General features: G+C 36.0%; 1 protein-coding gene across 3 annotated transcripts; it reads left to right on the top strand.

Annotated features, from left to right (window-relative positions):
* The first annotated feature begins 3139 nt into the window (after positions 1 to 3139).
* On the top strand, positions 3140 to 19415 carry LOC112506946 (DExH-box ATP-dependent RNA helicase DExH8). Of its 3 annotated transcripts, none has more exons than XM_025111292.1 (14): positions 3140 to 3372; positions 6143 to 6230; positions 6946 to 7119; positions 7306 to 7453; positions 8742 to 9053; positions 9844 to 9990; positions 10061 to 10241; positions 11992 to 12272; positions 12343 to 12477; positions 12826 to 12970; positions 13504 to 13778; positions 14505 to 14687; positions 17220 to 17750; positions 19013 to 19415. In XM_025111292.1, exons 1-14 carry the CDS (start codon positions 3207 to 3209, stop codon positions 19217 to 19219), a joined length of 2973 nt encoding a protein of 990 aa, XP_024967060.1. In that variant the 5' UTR covers positions 3140 to 3206; the 3' UTR covers positions 19220 to 19415. The 3 variants fall into 3 exon arrangements, with proteins under 3 accessions (XP_024967060.1, XP_024967059.1, XP_024967057.1); XM_025111291.1 differs by having other exon boundaries at positions 6053 to 6230; positions 12355 to 12477; XM_025111289.1 differs by having other exon boundaries at positions 6053 to 6230.
* Positions 19416 to 20047: the final 632 nt, after the last annotated feature.

Genomic DNA, 20047 nt, shown 5'->3' with positions numbered 1-20047 from the left:
GAGTTCAAACAAAAACACCTTAATTTTATGAGAATGCGATAACATCCTTTTATTATAATATAGACAATCACATGTGATACTATTGTTTTATGACATATGATACACATGTGATACTAAATCAGAAACGCGGATGATTTTCAATGCGATATTGGTTGCGGGTCAAGTCGTCCTTACACCACTAAACCCACTCACAAGTATTATCACATGTGATAAGAGTGTTGTTGATATGATACTATAGTCCATCAAGACCATCACATGTGATGCTAAATCATAAACACATGGCGCGGCCTAAGTCATAAAACATGTCGTCCGCAAATCACATGATCCCCTTACACGTATTATCACGTATGATAAGAGTGTTCTCGTAAAATAGTTGTGTTCTCGTTTGAACCTTCACCTATATATACATAATGTTGTGTATATGTATCATCAAAAAAGACAAGAGAGTGAAAGAGGTGGGACATGGTATGAATAAATTACATTCTTGGTCATTGTAGTTTCAATAAAAAAAAAACAAAAAGTTATGAAATGACTAAATTATCCTCATAGTTAACCTACTCAACATAATCCTCTAACGATGTTAGAACAGAGGGATCAAATGCGTGTAAAAATGTAAACCACATAGATGTTTTCCATAATTATTTTGATTTAGAGACGCATCATGATTTTTTGTAAATCACATAAAACGATCATGTAATTTACTCTAAAAGATTATATTCAACCTTAGTGGGACCTAGTAGGTTGCATTTGATCAAAGGTGGGTTATAACTTGTATTTGTGTGATATATCAGGTATAAGTTTGTCATTTTGGATCTTAAATCTAAACACGTTACACTTAAGAGCAATGTACCCAAACACTTGAAACATCTTCAACAGAATTTTTAAAATAAAGAAAACTCCATCACTCTTTTATATATTCGCCATCGTCTTTCCATCAATGTGGGATGATGGAAGCCAACCTTATATTAAGATTTGAGGAATATTCAAAATTCGTGTTGTCAAGTCATCATCTTTGGTCTTGCTTAATATTTTAATTTACCATTTGGTTGGTTCTAATTTTAAACACGTGTTATATATTTTAAAGCATCCATCACTCTTTTATATATTCGTCGTCTTTTTCGAACTATCATCTTTCCACCAATTTCATACGATAAAAGTCAACTTTATTTCAAAATATGAGAAATATTCAAACCTTGGTTCCAAGTCATCATCCTTGGTTTCACTTTAATTTTGCATTGTACTTTTTACCATTTGGTTGGTTTTGATTGTAACCATGGTAATAGATTTCAAAGAGGGTCGTCCAAGATAAGACAACTTTATTAGCGAAACACCATGAATTTGACACAAAGGCATCCAAATTCCAATCGACGTTTCTTATACATACCAATTTATTCAAATACTTCAACCTCTTACCAATACGAGACAACTAAAACACAACCACAATTCACCATTCGATAATACTCAATTCTCATGGTGACGCCTTAATACCCAATGTTTTTCTTTTATACATATATATTTCAACACGTTACCAATGAGTGACAACAAATGGACCTTTTAAGGCAATTATAGATCGTTCTGCAACAATTTTTTTTTTTATTCCTCCAAATTTGTGGAATGAATGTATGGAAAAACTGGTTCCACAATTAACTGTCTAAAAATACTCAATTCTCATAGTGTCACCTCAATACCCAAGGTTTTTCTTTTATATATGTAAAAATTATATATTATCTATTGTAGATGCTCTTATTGGTAATAGTTAACACTCTTACTCACCTTACCAGGTAAGAATATAGTCTATTGTCACCGACACTTACCGGGTAAGATTTTCGATATTTGTCATCGCTCTTACCGGGTAAGATTTTTTATATTTACTACGTGACATGTGATATGGTATCATTGGTTGAGTTAAAGACGTTTTAATTATTAATTAAATGACCAAAATACCCCTTAAATGACAAACATGTGGATCAATTAACGATCAAATATACATGTCATCAGTTAAAGATCCGTAATAAATACAAACTACATGACTCAAATTCATAATTAGGTTTGTAATAAATACAAACCACATGACCTGTATTAGTAATTAACACAGTTTTCACTCTTGGTTCATAATTCAATATAAACCACAAAATCCGAATATACAAATCCGTCAAAAGCCTTGGCGTGAGCTCAAACAAAACTGAGTGAGCCAAAAAATATCACCTAATGTTGTTGTTATTGGAAGCGGGATGACTGTATGGGATTAATTGTGCTTGCCAGTGATTAATGTTTTGATGAAGAATCGTATAAGAATAAGAGTTAAGGTGAGAAATGTAAGAATTTTTTTTTGGATCACTGATCATTTTTTATCTTAAACCAACCCATGAATTGCGTTTTAGAAGGAGATTTATCTAGTGCTTATTATTAGCGTTGATCTAGTGGAATTATTTAATTAAGATTAATCCAAAAATGGAGATCCACTATTACCCTTATCACTGCAACTTTCGTTCTCATTGTAATCCAACCCATCAACGTTTTTGCCGAAATACAAAATATATAAGTAACTCGTTAAGAATAAATTGGTTATTTTATCCGATATATCATGTATAGTTTTGTCTTACCAACGATCAACATGTGTAGTTTTGTTTTATTTAGGGGCCGTTTATCAAACACTTACCCGGTAAGTACTTACCGGTGAAATTGAACACTATTATGTACTTATCGGGTAAGACTTTAGTCCATCAAAACAATATCGTATGCAACAATTTACCCCGTAAACGCTTACCGTGGTAAGAGTCGTCGTCCTCACTTACCGGGTAAGACGTTTGGTCTTTGTCACGCTATTATCGGGTAAGATTATTGGTTCTTACTATATTTATTCGGTAAGGTAATGTTACTTGGTAAATACTTACTTGGATAAACGTTTGGTAAACGATCACTTACTCTTTGTTTAGTTTTTATCTTCTAAAGGTCCGGTTCATCTTATTACTCTGGTCCGGTGTCCGGTTCTAAGCTTGACCAGGCCAAAATGAAGTCAAGGTCGCGGTCGTGTGCTGGGATTTTCAAGAGCAGTCTGAACCGGCGGGAACTTTAGACCGGGCCCAGTTGGACACGAGTCTTGTGGAGTCTCTGCTCCTATAAATACAGCAATAGACCCGTTCGGATTTCACTTTACTTTGTTCTTCCAATTTCCGATAGCGAGAACAGTGCCGAGGGTTTTAACGATGCCGGGACCGTCGACTTCATTAGCTTCTCAGTCATCATCGCCTCCGTCATCATCTCCGTCTTCCGAGAATTTTAGGGATCTTCCTATCATGTCTCTCCGTAGCAAAATTGTCGAGAAGATAATGGAGAATCGCGTCACTCTGATCGTCGGTGAAACCGGATGTGGTATAATTTATTTAAATTTTTGTATTGTTCTCGATGTTTCTTTTGTAGTTATCTAAAGTTTTTGGATAGAGTGACTAAGTGAGCCACTGGACTGTAGAGAAGCGAAGACACGGCTTGACCTCTGTACGTCGAGCCAAAGTGTTGGTACTTATGAACTTAAATTTCGCGTGAGTCGTAAGTTTTTACTGATTTTTTAGAGAAGTTGTATAACTATGTGGAGGTTTAGAATGCACGTGTAAATAGAAGCGCGAAGGGTTACATTTCTAACAAAATCCATGCATATGATTGGTCTCAAATGTATCTGTCTTTCTTTACTCTTTAGGTTAGTTTGTAGAGTTATCTGCAATTGTAATTGAAGAACGAAGTTTCAGTAGTTGGTCTTTTTGCTTCTGGGATGTGGGTTTGTCCTTTATAGCTGGTGTGATTTTATTTGAGCGATCAGTCAGTCTTTTGTTTGATCAGGCATGGAATAAATTGAAGAATTTGCTTTTTCTAGACCAATTGTCGTGGGATCCATTAACTGATAGGATTCGGTTTACCATGCATATTTTAGGCTTATATGTACTAAAAACAACTAAATCCCGAAGTGGATTCGGATGCTTTGTTGGTTAAGCACGATTCCATGATGGAGATGTTCATTCTGTACAGATCTATATTCAATCAGTGGCCATATACTCATATAGCAGGTAAGTGCAATAAAATAACATGCAAAGCAGTCAAAACTGCAGGGTTTGCATAATGGGCTGCTTATTAAGGACATTAGGCTTGTACTTAGCACTAAAAACATGCTTGTCAATATCATTCAATGTGCGATGATGTAGGATTCAGTATGGGGGTCTACCAATAGAGAGTCGAAGCGTATCAGAAAATGTGCATGTATCACATGTATAATTCATGTATTGCTTTGCACAACTAAGGTGGGGGTCTACCAATAGAGAGTCGTAAGCGTATCAGAAAATGTGCATGTATCACATGTATGATTCATGTATTGCTTTGCACAACTAAGGTAATAATTACCTTAAAGTAATTCGTTACAACTTACAATGTTGAGTTGAAGTCAGAGGTTTTGTGAAATCTATGTGTTACAAGATTCATCCTCCAATAAGAAAGTGTTTTCTTGAAAAAATCGATATCTAAGTCCCAGAAAAGAAAAACTCTAGTCCAAGTGAAAGAAGAAAAATAGAAGAAGAAGCAGATCCAGAAATCAGCTTCTTGTGCACTTCCAGTCCTCCATACTCTTCTTCGTTTCTTCTTTACCTTCTTGTTTCTTCTAATGGTCGCTGAAGAGCAAGTCAGCCTATTGTTTCTGTTTCATTTGCTGTGCCTTACCGTTAGAAGGAAAACGTTGCACACATACCCTTTGAGATGCAGTTTGGTTCTCAATCAGAAGTCCAGCTCATCATTAGTTATTTTTTAGAAATTTAATTACATACAACCCCCTAATCCTGATTAATTGATCTAAAGCTGTGTGTTCATTATTGGCTATATGATAGTTATTCTTTAAAATTGTTTTGGTACATCTATAATTATTTAGAAATACATAAGCTCATATTACGGTTTAATACTCTTTCATGATCTTTTACAATGAGATTGATCACATTTTGGATTTTGCTAATACTAACTTCTTTCAATTGAATCAATTTACTATAATTGCTTCACTGAGATGCACCGATGCACACGGTATTTGCTTTTGGAATATATGGAAACTACCTATAAAAGAAACGCAGCCTCAATATCTGGCTATTCAGTAAACTACCTATATTAGGAAATGGCTGCCTCTGTCCGTTTGTTTGTCACACAATTATTATGCATTTAAACTTCCTTATGCTTACATTTTTGTATGCTGGCTATAGCAGTGCTTGGAACTTCTACGAATGCTCCAACTGTGATGTTGGCTAGTTTTGTTGCTACTCCAATAGAGCGTGATCACATTTTTAATTGTTTTGTTATTGCTAGGCACCATTGAAGACTTTCAACCCGATATCCATAGTCCATCAATTCCAATAAATGAACGGAGTTACTCATGAATGTTAATAAATATAGAATAAAAGTAATATATGAATTTATAAATGTTTATACATAAAATTGTAAACTTTTGGGTGATCAGTGTCATTTATAAGTATTATATGATTAAAAGAACATTAAACAACATTTGAGGGCAATCTGGTCAGTTTAGCATTTTATATTGTCTTGTCTAGCTTACTAAACACTATACAAACAAGTTATCTAGTCATTTTCTAGTCGTACCAAACACTAGACAAACAGCTAGTCCAGTTCTGTCTTGTCCAGACCTGTTTGTCTACCAAACACCAAGTCAAATCCATATAGACTATGTGTAATAATACCCTAAAGATAATGACGAATGGAAAGCACTTGTAAAATGGTAAAAGCATTTTATTATAATACTCTAAAGACCACATCTTTTTCCCTCGAAATGTAGTTTGCTGCGAAGTCCCATGACACTATGATCTTTATTTGCTGAGGTTGGGTCAAAGCCCATTTCTAGTATTTCCAGTAATGTCTGTTTTAAATATCTTGTACACTAAGAACCTCTATGATTTTTTTGGAGACTGCATTTATTATTTTAACTTTTAAGGTTTTGATTATATGCTATGCTTCTCTTAATTACAAGAGCTTGAAAATTGATTTTTACTGGTTGCATTCCTTTTTGATAATTAAGGGAAGAGCTCGCAAGTTCCTCAATTTTTACTGGAAGAAAATATTGAGCCAATATTATGTACACAACCAAGGAGATTTGCTGTGGTGGCAGTTGCTAAGATGGTGGCTAAAGCTCGAAACTGTATAGCGGGGGGTGAGGTTGGATATCACATAGGTCACTCCAAGGTTATGTCTGCGAGGTACTCAGATTATATATCATTAGTTGACCCATTCATTAGATGGTTCATGTTGTTACTTTCTAGATGTGAGACCATCTTGATTATCATCAAACATATTTTTTGTAAGGTATCAAGTACCCAGTTTGCTGTATTAAGCAATAATACTACAATGTTAGTCTTGTTAAATTTCTTGCACTTCTGGAACTTCATCAAGTACTTTGTAGTTCTGGCTAGATATGCAAAATTTACCACAGTCGACAGTCGTGTTAAATTACTAGTATACATTGGGTTATAGTTTGCTCCAAGAAGATTGGTAGGAAAAGTTGTTGACCCAAGGTTGACCATAGTTTTTCTTCTATTGCTTCTTTGTGACTAAGAAGAGAAGTTGTTCAACTCGTCCTCTTTCCAAGAAAAAACATGTGTGATGTATAGATCAATGACCAGATTTGTCACATCAGTTACGAGGAAATCTGAATTTCATTGAAATTTCTTTTTGTCTTCAATGCCAACAGATCATTGGGTCTGTTTAGTTGGTACCCGTCTTGAGAGCCATGTAACTGATGATGACATTTTCTCAAATTATCTCATATGGTGGTGGTTAAGGAAGTTTCTAACTTTTATGCTGGTTGTAGAGTCGCGTTGTGCATTAAAATTTTTGCACCAATGGTTTTTCCATCTATATTTTTGTACCCATTGCCTTTTATAATCATTGAAAGTTTATTTTCTAACGTTGCAGCTCTAAGATCATTTTCAAAACTGCTGGAGTTTTGTTGGAGGAACTGCGAGAAAAAGGAATGAATGCACTCAAGTACAAGGTTATCATTCTCGATGAAGTGCATGAACGATCTGTTGAATCGGATCTTGTTCTTGTGTGTGTGAAGCAGTTTCTAATAAAAAATAGTGGTTTGAGGTTAGCTATTTGTTTCTTTCATTGTGCTTGTCAGTTCTTGTTGCATGCATTTTCCATGTTTTATCATCTTAAAGGCTCTTGTCAAAGATAATCTACTTGGACATTTTTCCTCGATCGGATTTTGTTTTGCTGCTTATTGTGTGGCTCTAATTGCTTTAGGTGCTAATACATGCTCGCATTTTCTAGGGTGGTATTGATGTCTGCTACTGCTGATATTACAAGATACAAGGAGTACTTTAGAGATCTCGGTCGAGGTGAAAGGGTTGAAGTTTTAGGAATTCCCAGCTCCGACCAGCATACCTTGTACCAGCGAAGAGTATCGTATCTTGAGCAGGTATATCACCCTTAGTTACAGCCAAGGTTTTAATTACAGAACGAGCCTCGAGGCGTTTTCCTCTTAGGTACGTGAGGCGTAAGCCTCGAGGAGGTCAAGGCGTAAGCCCCAAAAAACAAAATTAATTTCATAAGAAGTCGAAAAGCCTTATTAATCTACTGATTTGGTATTGAATTGATGTAGGCAGAAGATAAGAGTCTGAGTTACATACGTCAATTCTGTTTCCATAATAATATTAGGGTTTTCTTAGTTTTAGAAAAAGGAAGGTTTATTTATAAAGGAGAAGAGACTCACGCCTCTGACCGGCCCACTGGCCCACCGCCTCACCCATCAAGGGGAACATACAATCTGGTCTCTTAGAGGCGGCACCTCATAAACGTTTTTGTCCTGAATTGCCCTGAGACGCGCCTCATGGCGCACGCCTCTGGCGGTTTTTAAAACAGTGGTTACAGCAACAGATTAAGAAAACAACAGAAAATGAAGCAGGAATTAAATTTGTAAAATAAGAAAAACCTGATGAAAGAGCATTTCTCGTTGAATAGCCGTGAGGACTTCACGGGATGAACTAGTTCCTTATAGTAGCATCCGAAGTTGAAATTTTAGAATCTTGGGGTAAATTCTGAGTTCTTGTGGTAGTTATTGGTGGCAAACAAGTGTGAAGCGTGAGTGGTTTTTGGGAAAGTTGAGGGAGAAAAAGATGTTGAAGATGAGTGGTGAAAAGGCGTGGATGTCTTGGGTATGGTTGGTGTCGTGCTCCATGATACTGCCATTGATGATTGGTTTCTGCAGGTGCTGGTGTTTGAGGGCTTTTTTAATAATAACGTAGGTAAAACGGCCAAAAATACCTTCATATGAGATGCACAGGAGGGGAACTTAAGAGATGGACTTAACGCCCATCAGGGCGAGTGACGGTGGTTGTAAGCAAATAGAAACAATGGGGTTCTGGTGTAATTTCGAAACTTGAGTGGGAATTGCCAGTGTCTCGGTAAAACACAGGGATGATCTATGTGATTCAGGGCAGAATAAACATTTAACGTCGGTGTCTTTAGAACTTCGAATGGGATTTTAAGTATGAATATTCTTTCAACTGTTGTTATTTGGTCTAATAGGTACCAAACTGAATGAACAATGTGTTTATGCGTGCTAGTTAACACTAAGGGAACACCAGTATCTTTAGAGTTTTAAAGAGTATCGGACAACTGTTTCTGTTATCACTTTTTTTGCAACTGTTAATTATGATAGCTTACGTATAGTTGCTGTTTCATCTTATTTATTATATATAAAACAGGTGGTTGAACTTCTTGATATGAGTTCAGAATCCCTGTCTATAAAATATTGTTCTGGACCTAGCCCATCATCTGAAGCAGTTATGAATGATGAAGTGCACAAGCTTATACACAATCTGGTATTGCATATTCACAAAAATGAAACAGACATGGAGAAGAGCATTTTGATATTCCTTCCAACATATTTTGCTTTGGAGCAACAATGGCATGCTCTCAGTCGTTTCAGTAGTGATTTTAGAATTCACATCCTACATAGTAGCATTGACACAGAGCAAGCTCTTAATGCAATGAGAATCTTGAAGACTCATCGGAAGGTTAGCCTCTCTGTTCCTCATAATTGTGCATTGGGAGATTAATCTTATATCTATTGCGTGGTTATAAAAAGCGTTCGACGTGTACACCTCGAGGCGCGCCTCGAGAGGAGGCGGCCTGAAACCGGACCTGAGGCAGCGCCTCTTGGACCCTGGACGAGGCTTACACTTTGGTTCAGTGAGGCGGTTTGTTGAGGTGTGAGGCTGTGTCAAGGCATACGCCCCAGATGATCTGCTTCGGTAATGGTTTTTTTGACTTTTTTATAAGCCTTACGGCAGTAGTGCTACTTTTCTTTATAGTGTAAGATTCTTTTTTTAAGAAGCAAGTCAAATCCCAATGGCCCCAATGTGTACTTCTAATTATTTAAAACCCAAAAAGCTAGTACTTTTTCCTCTCAATCAAAAAGTGTGGTTTGACCCTTCCTCTTCCGCCAAGCAACCAAAATTTCCACACCCTCTCTGCCTATCTCACGGTTTCACTCTCTTCTATGGCAAGAACCACTGAACCATCACCTCTTACTAATTTAGTATTATATATATATATATATACAAATATGTATATATTTGTGTAGAATATATACATATTTTGATGTGTATATATTTCCGCCTCGGGCTTACGCCTCAGTCCGCCTCGAGGCTTACGCTTTGCTTCGTTGAGGGAAAACACTTCGAGGCCTGATTCCGCCTGTTAAAACCTTGATCTATTCTTTGCAGTAATAATAGATTGTGGGCATCTGAGGAAACAAATTCTCATCACGCTTCACTTTCTTGTGGAACATTCTACTTGGTGCAGGTTATATTGGCCACGAACATTGCAGAATCTTCGGTAACAATACCCAAAGTGGCCTATGTGATTGATTCATGCAGATCTCTGCAAGTCTACTGGGATGCAAATAGAAAAATTGAATCTTCGGAGATTGTTTGGGTATCCGAATCTCAGGTAATCAGTGACATTTACTTGTTCTTACAATCTTACTTTAAATCTAATTCCTCCATGTCGCATGTTATAGGCTGAGCAGCGTCGGGGACGAACAGGCCGGACTTGTGATGGTGAAGTATATCGACTCGTCACTGAATCATTTTTTGGTCAGTTAGAGAAGTATGAGACTCCTTCAATATTGAAGTTATCGTTGAGGCAACAGGTGCTTCTTACAACTTGTGCTGAATCGAAAGCCATCAATGATCCAAAGGGTAGGCAGCTCTTTCTAAATGCTCCTATATTATAAATATGATCCATGTTTCTATTTCAGTTTGTCCCATAGTAAGTCTTCAATTTCAAAGTAAGTGCCTACTTTCCAATTCTATCCTTAATTATGAGATGGATAAATTCATTACCCTCTCTATTATTAAGGGTACGATTGTCATATAGTTAATTGAAAAGTGTAATAATTACATGTTATTGTGTGCCTTTTTCATTATCAATATCTATTTTGGTAATGGAACTGCTACTTTTGTGTATGGTGTAATATCCTTATATATTTTTTTTCTCCTTTATTTCTCATTTACTTTTTTACTCAACTATACTTGCTCCCCTCATTCTTCTTTTACCTCCACTCAAGATTCTTGGGAGTTCTGTTACACGGTGACTGCATCTCTTTGTTCTGATACCCTGTCATTGAAATGCTATATACTTAGATTTATATGAGGATGGTGATCTGCTATATACCTTTTTCTTTAGTGAGGACTGAGGAGTGCTAAATATGGGATGAGATTGACGTGGGATGAGGTAATGGGGACTGATGGAACATATGAGTGGGATGTATTCGATGTGTGTGCACCTATGCATTTACTTATATTTTTGGTTTAAAGTGGATGAGCACATTCAGTCCATTCTAATACACACTTGATGCTTCCCTACCAGTATACAACAATATTTTATCCTAACAGACAAGTGCGTTCCAATCTTTTTGGAGGCCCAGTTACAACTGTACCAAAACTTTAGACCTATGGGACGATTAATAAGTAATACAAAATATAAGAGTTTATACCATATACTTCCTCCGTCCCAAAATAAGTGTCAACATTGCTATTTTAGTTTGTCCTAAAATAAGTGTCTACTTTCCCATTCTACCCTTAATATAAGATGAAGAAATTCTCTATAATCAAGGATAAAATTGTCTTTTTGTTAATTAAAAAGTGTAATTATTACACATTCCTAAAACTGTGTGCCTTTTTCATTGTGGACATTTATTTTGGGACAGAGGGAGTATTACATTAAAAATCACACAAATTAAAACAACAAAAATGTTTTAAAATGACAAAGTAACATATGAAGTTCACTCAAATATAATCTTTCTTCTAACATCCAGAATCGCCAAATCGGCTAGAAGAGTAAAGTCTAAAACATTATAATTTTGTAAAGACTATTACATGTATAATAGGTCTCTAAAAGTCACGGGGCCTTGCTCCATGTTTCAATACGGGTGAAAGAATTGTTAAAGGTTTTAGGGTTTTAATTTGACATTGGTAGTTTAGTAATTTACCAATCTTTCCTAATCATCCTGAATTTTGTTCCAAAATAAACATATTTATCCCACTCATTCTTGTTCTTTCCTGGCCTAATGTGGCACCAAACGTGAGACAACAAGTTTTTGATTTGTTGTGTCCGTCTTTTTCTACTACCAAACACACCCTTATATATAATATGGCAGGTTGGTAGGATGTTTTTATATGCTTTAACTTGAGGAGATTTGTTTGCATTTTGGATATAAGGCTCATGAGTGCATTCACTCTCTACCACTATGCCTCTGGCTCTTCTTTCTCATAGCATCAGATAACAAGCTTTACCCTATTTCTCTACGGAATATATATCATGTAATTGGCTTTATATACGTGTGCATGGAATGATGCTACTTATGTTTCTTTGTATGCTTGGCCATGTCTAGTTGTTGTTTGTCGTTGCTTATGCTTATTTCTGAACTAATTTAAGGGTTGTTTACAGTCTTGTTGCAGAAAGTTATGGATCCACCAAGATCTAGTGTTGTTGACGATGCACTAGACTTGCTGGTCCATATACGTGCTTTAGAGAGAACATCTCCCAGAGGCCGTTTTGAGCCAACTTTCTATGGACGATTGCTTTCCAGCTTTGCTTTGTCTTTTGATGCTTCCATGCTCATTCTGAAGTTTGGAGAAGAGGGAATGCTACGTGAAGGCATTATAATTGGTATCCTGATGGATACACAGCCTTTACCGATCGTCCGCCCTTTTGGACAGGAAGCACTGGTACGGATATTGGATCTTGTTAGCCTCAAATATTAGGCCTTTGATTAGGCAGATTATTGATTTGTTTTAGCAATGTTTACAGTTTTCTAAGTTCATCAACAACTACTACAATGAAGATAGTAAGATCACTGGTTTGATGGGTCGGAAGGAAGTGATCTTCATGGCAAATTTTTGTGCCTACCAGTTCTGGCAACGTACTTTTCAGGTACATGATGGTAACATGATTTATCTCTTATTGTTTATCGGATATTATGGGTGCGTTTGGTACACAGACGGGAATGGAAAGAACGAGAAGGGACAGAGCTGGATAGGTGGGTGAAAGAATTGTGCAATGTCTGAAAGTTTTAATTTAACGTGGGCAGTTTAGTAATTTATCAATCTTGTCCCATCTCTCTTATTTTTGGTCCACCTATTTTTGGTGGACAAAATATGCATCTTTGTCCCATTCAGTCCTATCCTGTTCCAGTTTTAATGTCAAGTTTTTATCATGTCCTGTTTCAACGCACCTTATATGTTGAATGGCTTGGATGACATGCAATTTATCATCATGAAGGATAATCTTCGTCTTGAGCGATTGAAACACGTGTTAAAGTTTGATGAGACAACGGACACCCAAATTGTGTCTTTGAAGATTCAAGAAGAATGGTGCTCGTTTCACCATCTAGTTCAATCATCACTCCAGCATATTGCCAGTATATGTACGATTTTTTTTAAGCATATGTAATATTTATGAGGGAGGTTCAGTGAAAACCCAAAAAAAATGAAAAACTGAGGAATACCCTGGTAACCATTCATTTGGACAATATGCACATGTGCATGCAAGTAATTGAAGTTATTTCTTGGTTTTTATGCATGTGTGCATGTTATGAACCTGTGCATACCGGACAAATTGCTTACTATTACTTGTATGTGCATACCGTTTAGATGAATAGTTATCAGGGTGTTCTTCAGTTTTTCATTTTTTCCCGGTTTTCCTAGAACCTGGCCCTAATATTTATATATAACAAAACTCTCACACACATATTACTTTAAAAAAGAACTCACACGCACTCCTCGCCTTTGGTAAGGCTTGAACCCTTGACCTCTAGAATGGTTGGGATCCACCAGTAACCCGAGTATTGTTGGGCCAATGACCCTTCGGTTATATGTGTGAATCTTGAGATGTTGATTGGAGGCTTTTTTACAAGTTTATATTTGATGTGGAGTAATTTTCAAATTTTCATGTCTGCAGATGAAAGCATTCTTCATTCTGTGCATCGGTATCGTCCAACGTTTCTAGCAACCTCCAGTGGTCTACCGACTTACTATACACCCTATGAATTCCAGCATAAGTGTCTTATCATGGTTGAGGACAGTGAAGATGAAGATTCTGATACTCTTGCCACGGATAATGACCTCATCAATCCTATTAACGGAACAAAGAAATGTACAACTTTACCTTTTGTGGGTGCAGATGGATTTAATAAGAAAGAGGTGGCTTTTAGATTGGCTAGAGCAATTAAAGAGGTACTTTTGCTTTGCATGTCTTTTAGATCGGCTAACTCATTCACTATGTTTTTTTCCTGGACTTGCTCCATTTATATTGCTATTGCTTATTCACATCTAGTTTTTGAAATCTTTAGTCCCACTTGGTTTGTAGGATTGGATAGGATGTGGTGGGATTTGGAATTCAATTCCATTCGAATCCCATGTTTGGTTTGAAGGATTGCTTGTGTTTGAAATCCCGTAGACATGGGATTTAGAAATCCCATGGGGGTGGTTGGTATTTCACGGGATTTTGTAGGATTTGTGTGTAATGATGTTTTAAAATATGTTGAAAACATTTGTTTTATAATAATCAATTAATAAAAAGGTAATTTAAGTTTTTTTATAATTATTTATAATTTGTTTTTATACATTATCTATAAAAAATGGAATTCAATTCCATTCCAAATCCTACAAACCAAACGCGCCAAAGATTCCAAATCCTTCCAATTCCAATCCTTCCCGGGAATCCAAATCCCCCAAAATCATTCCATCAAACCAACCCCCCCTCTTAGTTTATCTGTTTTTTTTTCACTTTCACACACTTCTTCCTAGACCCCCTGGGGGCTCTTCTTGCTTTAGTTTGAAGGTGAGGTCTGTGTGCATCTTACCCCATACCCCACCTCCTCCAGGTGGGATATACTTGGCTCGTTTGCTTTTGTATATTTGCTTGAAACCTTATATTCTTCCGGTTGCGATGTCAAGCAGATAAGGATGCGTTATCTGGAGGATGTATCTGGCAGCCAGCAGATTTTCAATACTTACGATGCTGCAGAAGCTTCTGTATGTGTATATTTTGTCAATGGGACATGCAACAAGGGAAGCCAATGTGCATTTTCTCACTCATTAGATGCTAGAAAGCCGGTTTGTAAATTCTTCTTATCGTTACAGGTATGCACTATTTTCCTAGTATAACATATCTTTTGTCTTTTGGATATCAACTTTTTGCTGGTATCATCTGCTCTGTTCTTTTTCTACTTGTTGATTGGCATGCAGCTGATAACAAACACCTACCATACTTTCTGAACGATGTCATTTTTTTCGAGGAGAACATACCCACCTCTTAAGTGTCTTTAGGGTGCGTTTGGTATGTGAACCGGACTGGACGGGAGCGAGATAAGCTGTTTTAGGGTGCTAATTTGATATGGTCAGTTTAATGGACAGAACAAAACATGGATCATTATTGTTCTATATTTGGCAGGGCTTTTATGTAGAACATACAGGAACAAAGTGGAATAGGCGTGTTCCACGTCCACCTCATCCCATGGAACAAGGTGTAACAAACATATATTTTACTATCAATCAAGGTTTTAAAAAGCGGAATCGGGACTCGAGGCGTAAGCCTCGAGGCGGTCTGAGGTGCAAGCCTCGAGCCGTAAAACAAATAAAATTCATAAATATCAATAGTAAGCAAAACATAATTCCGTACCAAACTTCAAAAGTCATAGATTCATAAAATACTACTTACAAGTCTAAAACATATCAATCTACAACTTATAATTCCCCGTACCATGAACAAGTTGTATAACTCCACAATCGTATCCATAATCACTATCACACTTTCATCTTCCAAATCCACATAAAACAGAAAAATAATACACAAAAAATATAAATAATACATAAAACAGAAAATATACAAAAATACATACATAACACATTATACATATAGAAAATGCATTATGCATGGTATAGAACATATATAGTTGACTGAAATATATATATATATATATATATATATATATAAAATATAATACAATACATTATACATAAACTAAAAACATGGACAAACTAAAAAGAACTTAATTTTTGGGTTGGCCTTTGAGATGAATATCTTCTTGAGAGAGGAAAAAGTAAGAAATGGAGAAGAAAAAAATGGGGTTCGGAGAGGCATCCTCGGTGGAGAAGAAAGGAGGAGAAGACAAAAGTAGGATTAGGAAATGGAAAGGTAACATTTGTTTTTGATTGATAAGATAAAAGGACATCCTATAAAAGGCTTCTTTATACTTCTAAGTTATGAAAGTATAATTGAGTGTTTGACTTAAAAAAACACAAGGTATTTTTAGGCACCTATTTTCAGCGAATCAAGGCAGCACCAAACTGAGGTGTGCGCCTCAGAAACGCCGCAAGGCACCGCCTTACCTATTGTGGCTTAAGCCTCGCCCAGGGACCATGAGGCGCCGCCTCATGAGTGGTTTTGGACGGCTTCACCTTGAGGCGTACACCTCAAACGATTTTGAAAACCATGTTACCAATATAACCTCAGAATAAAACTGATTCTCTTCTAAAACATCAAATACACCTCCCTCTTTACATTTTATTCGTTCTTTAAACTTTCACTTTACGGTCCTCAAAATAATATTTTTATATGGTTTTATATTTTGGTTAATTTGTGTAATTTATTAAATATTATAATAATAAAATAATGTAGAACATGTATAAAGTAATTGGAACCTACATAAACTTTTTAATCGTCTTGATGAGTGTGATTTTAATCATCTTGATGAAAACTTTCTAATGATATATTTTGTTATAAAAATATATTCATTTATTATACTTTAATAAATTACATAAATTAATCAAAATATATATAAAAGACATAAACAACTCATTGGGTCATTTTATTTGTTCTGTTCTGTCTTGTTCGGATCTGTCTTACCAAACACTAAACAGTTGTTCTGTCATGTTCTGTCCTGTTATGTCTGGATACCAAACGCACCCTAATTTACCAATTTTGTACCATTTCCTTGATTTTTGTTCCACCTAATTTGATGGGATAGAGAGAAAGATGCATTCTTGTTCCACTCGGGTCCTGTCGTCTCTCACCCCTAATGTCGTGCCAAACGTAAGGCAACAAGTTTTTGTACTATCTCGTCCTGTCATGTGTACCAAACACACCCTAAATTCCAAACTTTAGCCTTTTTGCCAATCACGATATCTTTCTGTTTTATTTTCATTGTGAGATCCCCCATCGATTGGGGAGGGGAACGAAGGTTGGCTTATAAGGACTGGATACCTCCTCTATCAGACGCCTTTTAAAACTTTGAGCCTATGTATGTGGATAAAGCGGAAAATATCTGGTACGGTTATTTAGGGATGTTACAAATGGTATTAGAGCCGGGAACCGAATTGGTGCATCAACGAGGACTAGGCTTACCCCACATCGGTTGGGAAGGGGAACTAAGGTTACCTTATAAGGGACTGGATACCTCCTCCGTGAGACGCCTTTAAAACGTGAGTCCATGTATGTGGACAAAGCGGACAATATCTGGTACAATTAGCCTGGGATGTTACAAATGGTCTTAGATGTGTGGCATTATTGCTTTTATACGATGATTTCTGCAACATAGATTTGAAAAAGTGAATGTTACTCCATATTCTCTACAAAAACATAAGCGTTGAAACCGTCTGTTAATTCCTGTGCAGGGTTGTAGAAATGGAAATTCGTGTTTTTTCTCTCATAGTTCATCCCAGGTATCTTTGCCGAGGAGTGGACAAGGATTATGTGTGGCTGAAGATGTACCTGCTGATGCTTCTCTCCTTCTGAGTCTTTTTCCTAACCCCGAAAATGGCTGCATTCTTATATTTGATGACTTTGATCTGCAATTCTCTTCGAATTTTGCTAAAATTTACAACCCATCTTCTATAGTCTGCACAACGGCTGCAGTTAAATCTTCAATCGACCCATATCTGTTGCAAGATATAAGTGTAGTTTGTGAACTCTCTCATCCAGACGAGACGATCATTTCCAAATCTGCCAAGAACACAATCCCATGGAATGAAGTCAAGTGCGCAGTTTGGATTCCGAAGTTAGGTAATGATTTGGAGAACCGGGAAGAACAGAAAGGTCTCATTAAAACGTTCTTCGAGTATCTTGCTATCCGTATCTTGGGTGATACTTTGTACGAAGTTCAAGTCATTCTTGTTATGAACAACCTCCATTTTGCTCAACTTCAGGTACTACTAATATTTCTTACTATAAAAAGAAAGATATATTGCATCCATCTCAAAATAAGTGTCCACAATTCTATTTTGGTATCCAAAAATAGGTTTCCATTTTCAAAAAAGTAAGGAGCCGTTTACTAAATGCTTACTCGGTAAGTGTTTACTGGGTTACTTTACCTTATCAAATGAACGTTACAAGGATTCTTGTAATGAGAATCTTACTCGGTAAGTGTGAGTGACGACTGTTACTTGATAAGCACTTACCGCACAAGAATGTTGCATGTGATGTTTTAACAGATTTAAATCTTACCTGGTAAGTTAAGTCAAAGCTTTGAATCTTAAAGGTAAGTGCTTACCGGGTAATAGTTGGGTAAACAACCCCTGAATGTTTGCTTTTCCATCCTACCCTTGATTATGAGATTAGATAAATTCATTACTTTCTCTATTTATTAATGATAATATTGTTATTTAGTTGTTTAAAGAGTGTAATAATTACATCTTTCTAACTGTATTGTGGATATTTATTTTGGGATGGAGAGAGTGAGAGCATCTCCAATGGCAGGTTCTTGTAAGCAAAAAGTTTAGTGACTTACAAGAACAACCATTGGAGAGAATTCTTATAAGTTACCCATATTTTTTTCCTCTTACCTTGAATTTTGTGTGAACTGACATTTTTTTAGTTTTATATATTTTTTTTGATTTTTATATCCTATATTATTGATGTTGAAATAATACATGAGATCCACAAAAAGAGGTTCTTATTAGTCACTACCGTGTGAAGTTTTACAGTAGTTCTTATGCTGTGTTTGGTTAAAGGTATTAATCATTAATTAATGGGAATGAAAATAAAAGAAAATATTTGGTTTTATATAATATAATAGGACCATTACCTCGTAAGCCCAAATTCTCATTCCAGGTTAAACTTTCCTGGTAAGTGGGGGGGGGGGATAACAATTCATTCCCATTTTAATTTGCTGAGTTGGCAATGATAATGACCATAAAAAGTGCAAAAATGAGGTTCTTATAAGTTACTTCACTGGAGATACTGCAATGATTAAATCTTTAGAGTGTGTTTGATAAGACTGGATGGGACCGGTGAGAGTGAAGTAAGCAGGTGAAAAAACTTTACAAGTTTTTAGGGGTTTTAATTTGTCACCTGTAATTTAATAATTTATCAATCTTGTCACATCCTTGATTTTTGTTCCGTCTATTTTCGTCAGTTATGTCATGTCCTAGTTTTTAATGTGACACAACAAGTTTTTGTTTCCTTTCAGGTTGAAAACCTTGCGAGAGAGAATTTCTTTTACCTCATGGAATCTTTTGCATTCGATGAGTACAGTTTCGGGAAGGTGTATGGCAAGATGAGTAGTAGGGCGATGCAGGCATCGAAGCCGATTGTGTATGCATTTGAGTTGCATCCTCCTACTGACATTCAGTTTGGTGACTATACATCAGTTCTTCACAAACAACTACATGAATGAATGAATGAATGAATGAAGAGGTTTTGGATGTTGGTTGACTAGAATTTTGTATGGAGTAAATTATGATATGGTTTGTTAAAAGTTTCACTGGTCATCCATGTGGTTTAGAATTTGTGGTTTCTAAGTTTCGTTCTTATGATTTATAATTTATTGTTGTTTTGGTCCTTATTGATTATAATTTTTTACTGTTTTGATCACTTTTACTAATCGGTAGGAATCAGTCAGGGGGGAAAATAGCAATAAATTATATGTCATAAGGATGAAATGATAGTCCAACATGCTTCCGTACCTGTTTTCTTCTTTGACCAAAATATCACCGGGTTATGCCACGAGACTTTTAGCAGGCGTTTCAGCCCCAATCTATTAGACCATGTAACTTCTCCGTAGGCGGCGTTCCAGCTCCAACCTGTTAGAACAAGTAACTTCTCTGTAGCTTCTTCAGTAATATTTAACTCAACCTAATTTCGTTTCTTACGATAGGTGTATAGAAAACTAATATAGATTTTTAAGCTATAAATATGAAAATTGAAATTATTAACAACGCATATGGCCTAAAATTGTAATTTACTCTTTTGTGTATAATATTATGCTTGGAGTTGGCTTTTGGGGATTCGAACTGCCCATCAATTTTTGAATGGATGTATTTCTTGTTGTTTTCAAAGTTTCATGTTACTCATGGTAATTATCAGGTATTATTTGACAAAAATAAGTTAACTTATAAATTAGCTTATTTGGTGAATATATGTTTGAATGTATATAAGTTAGCTTATTGAAACATTACTTGTAGTAGCATTTTGATAATTTATTATTATTTTTTTCCAATTATAA

This window comes from Cynara cardunculus, assembly GCF_001531365.2.
Source record: "Cynara cardunculus var. scolymus isolate 2C chromosome LG 2, CcrdV1, whole genome shotgun sequence".
Classification (NCBI taxonomy): Eukaryota; Viridiplantae; Streptophyta; class Magnoliopsida; order Asterales; family Asteraceae; genus Cynara; species Cynara cardunculus.
The sequence above is the reverse complement of the archived record's forward strand: the minus strand, read 5'-3'. Positions and strand labels throughout refer to the sequence as shown.

Coding starts and splice junctions, on each gene's coding strand:
- LOC112506946 (XM_025111289.1), top strand. CDS start 3,207: ATGCCGGGACCGTCGACTTCATTAGCTTCTCAGTCATCATCGCCTCCG. Junction 3,373..6,052: donor CGTCGGTGAAACCGGATGTG/GTATAATTTATT, acceptor TTGATAATTAAG/GGAAGAGCTCGCAAGTTCCT. Junction 14,688..17,219: donor AATTCTTCTTATCGTTACAG/GTATGCACTATT, acceptor ATTCCTGTGCAG/GGTTGTAGAAATGGAAATTC.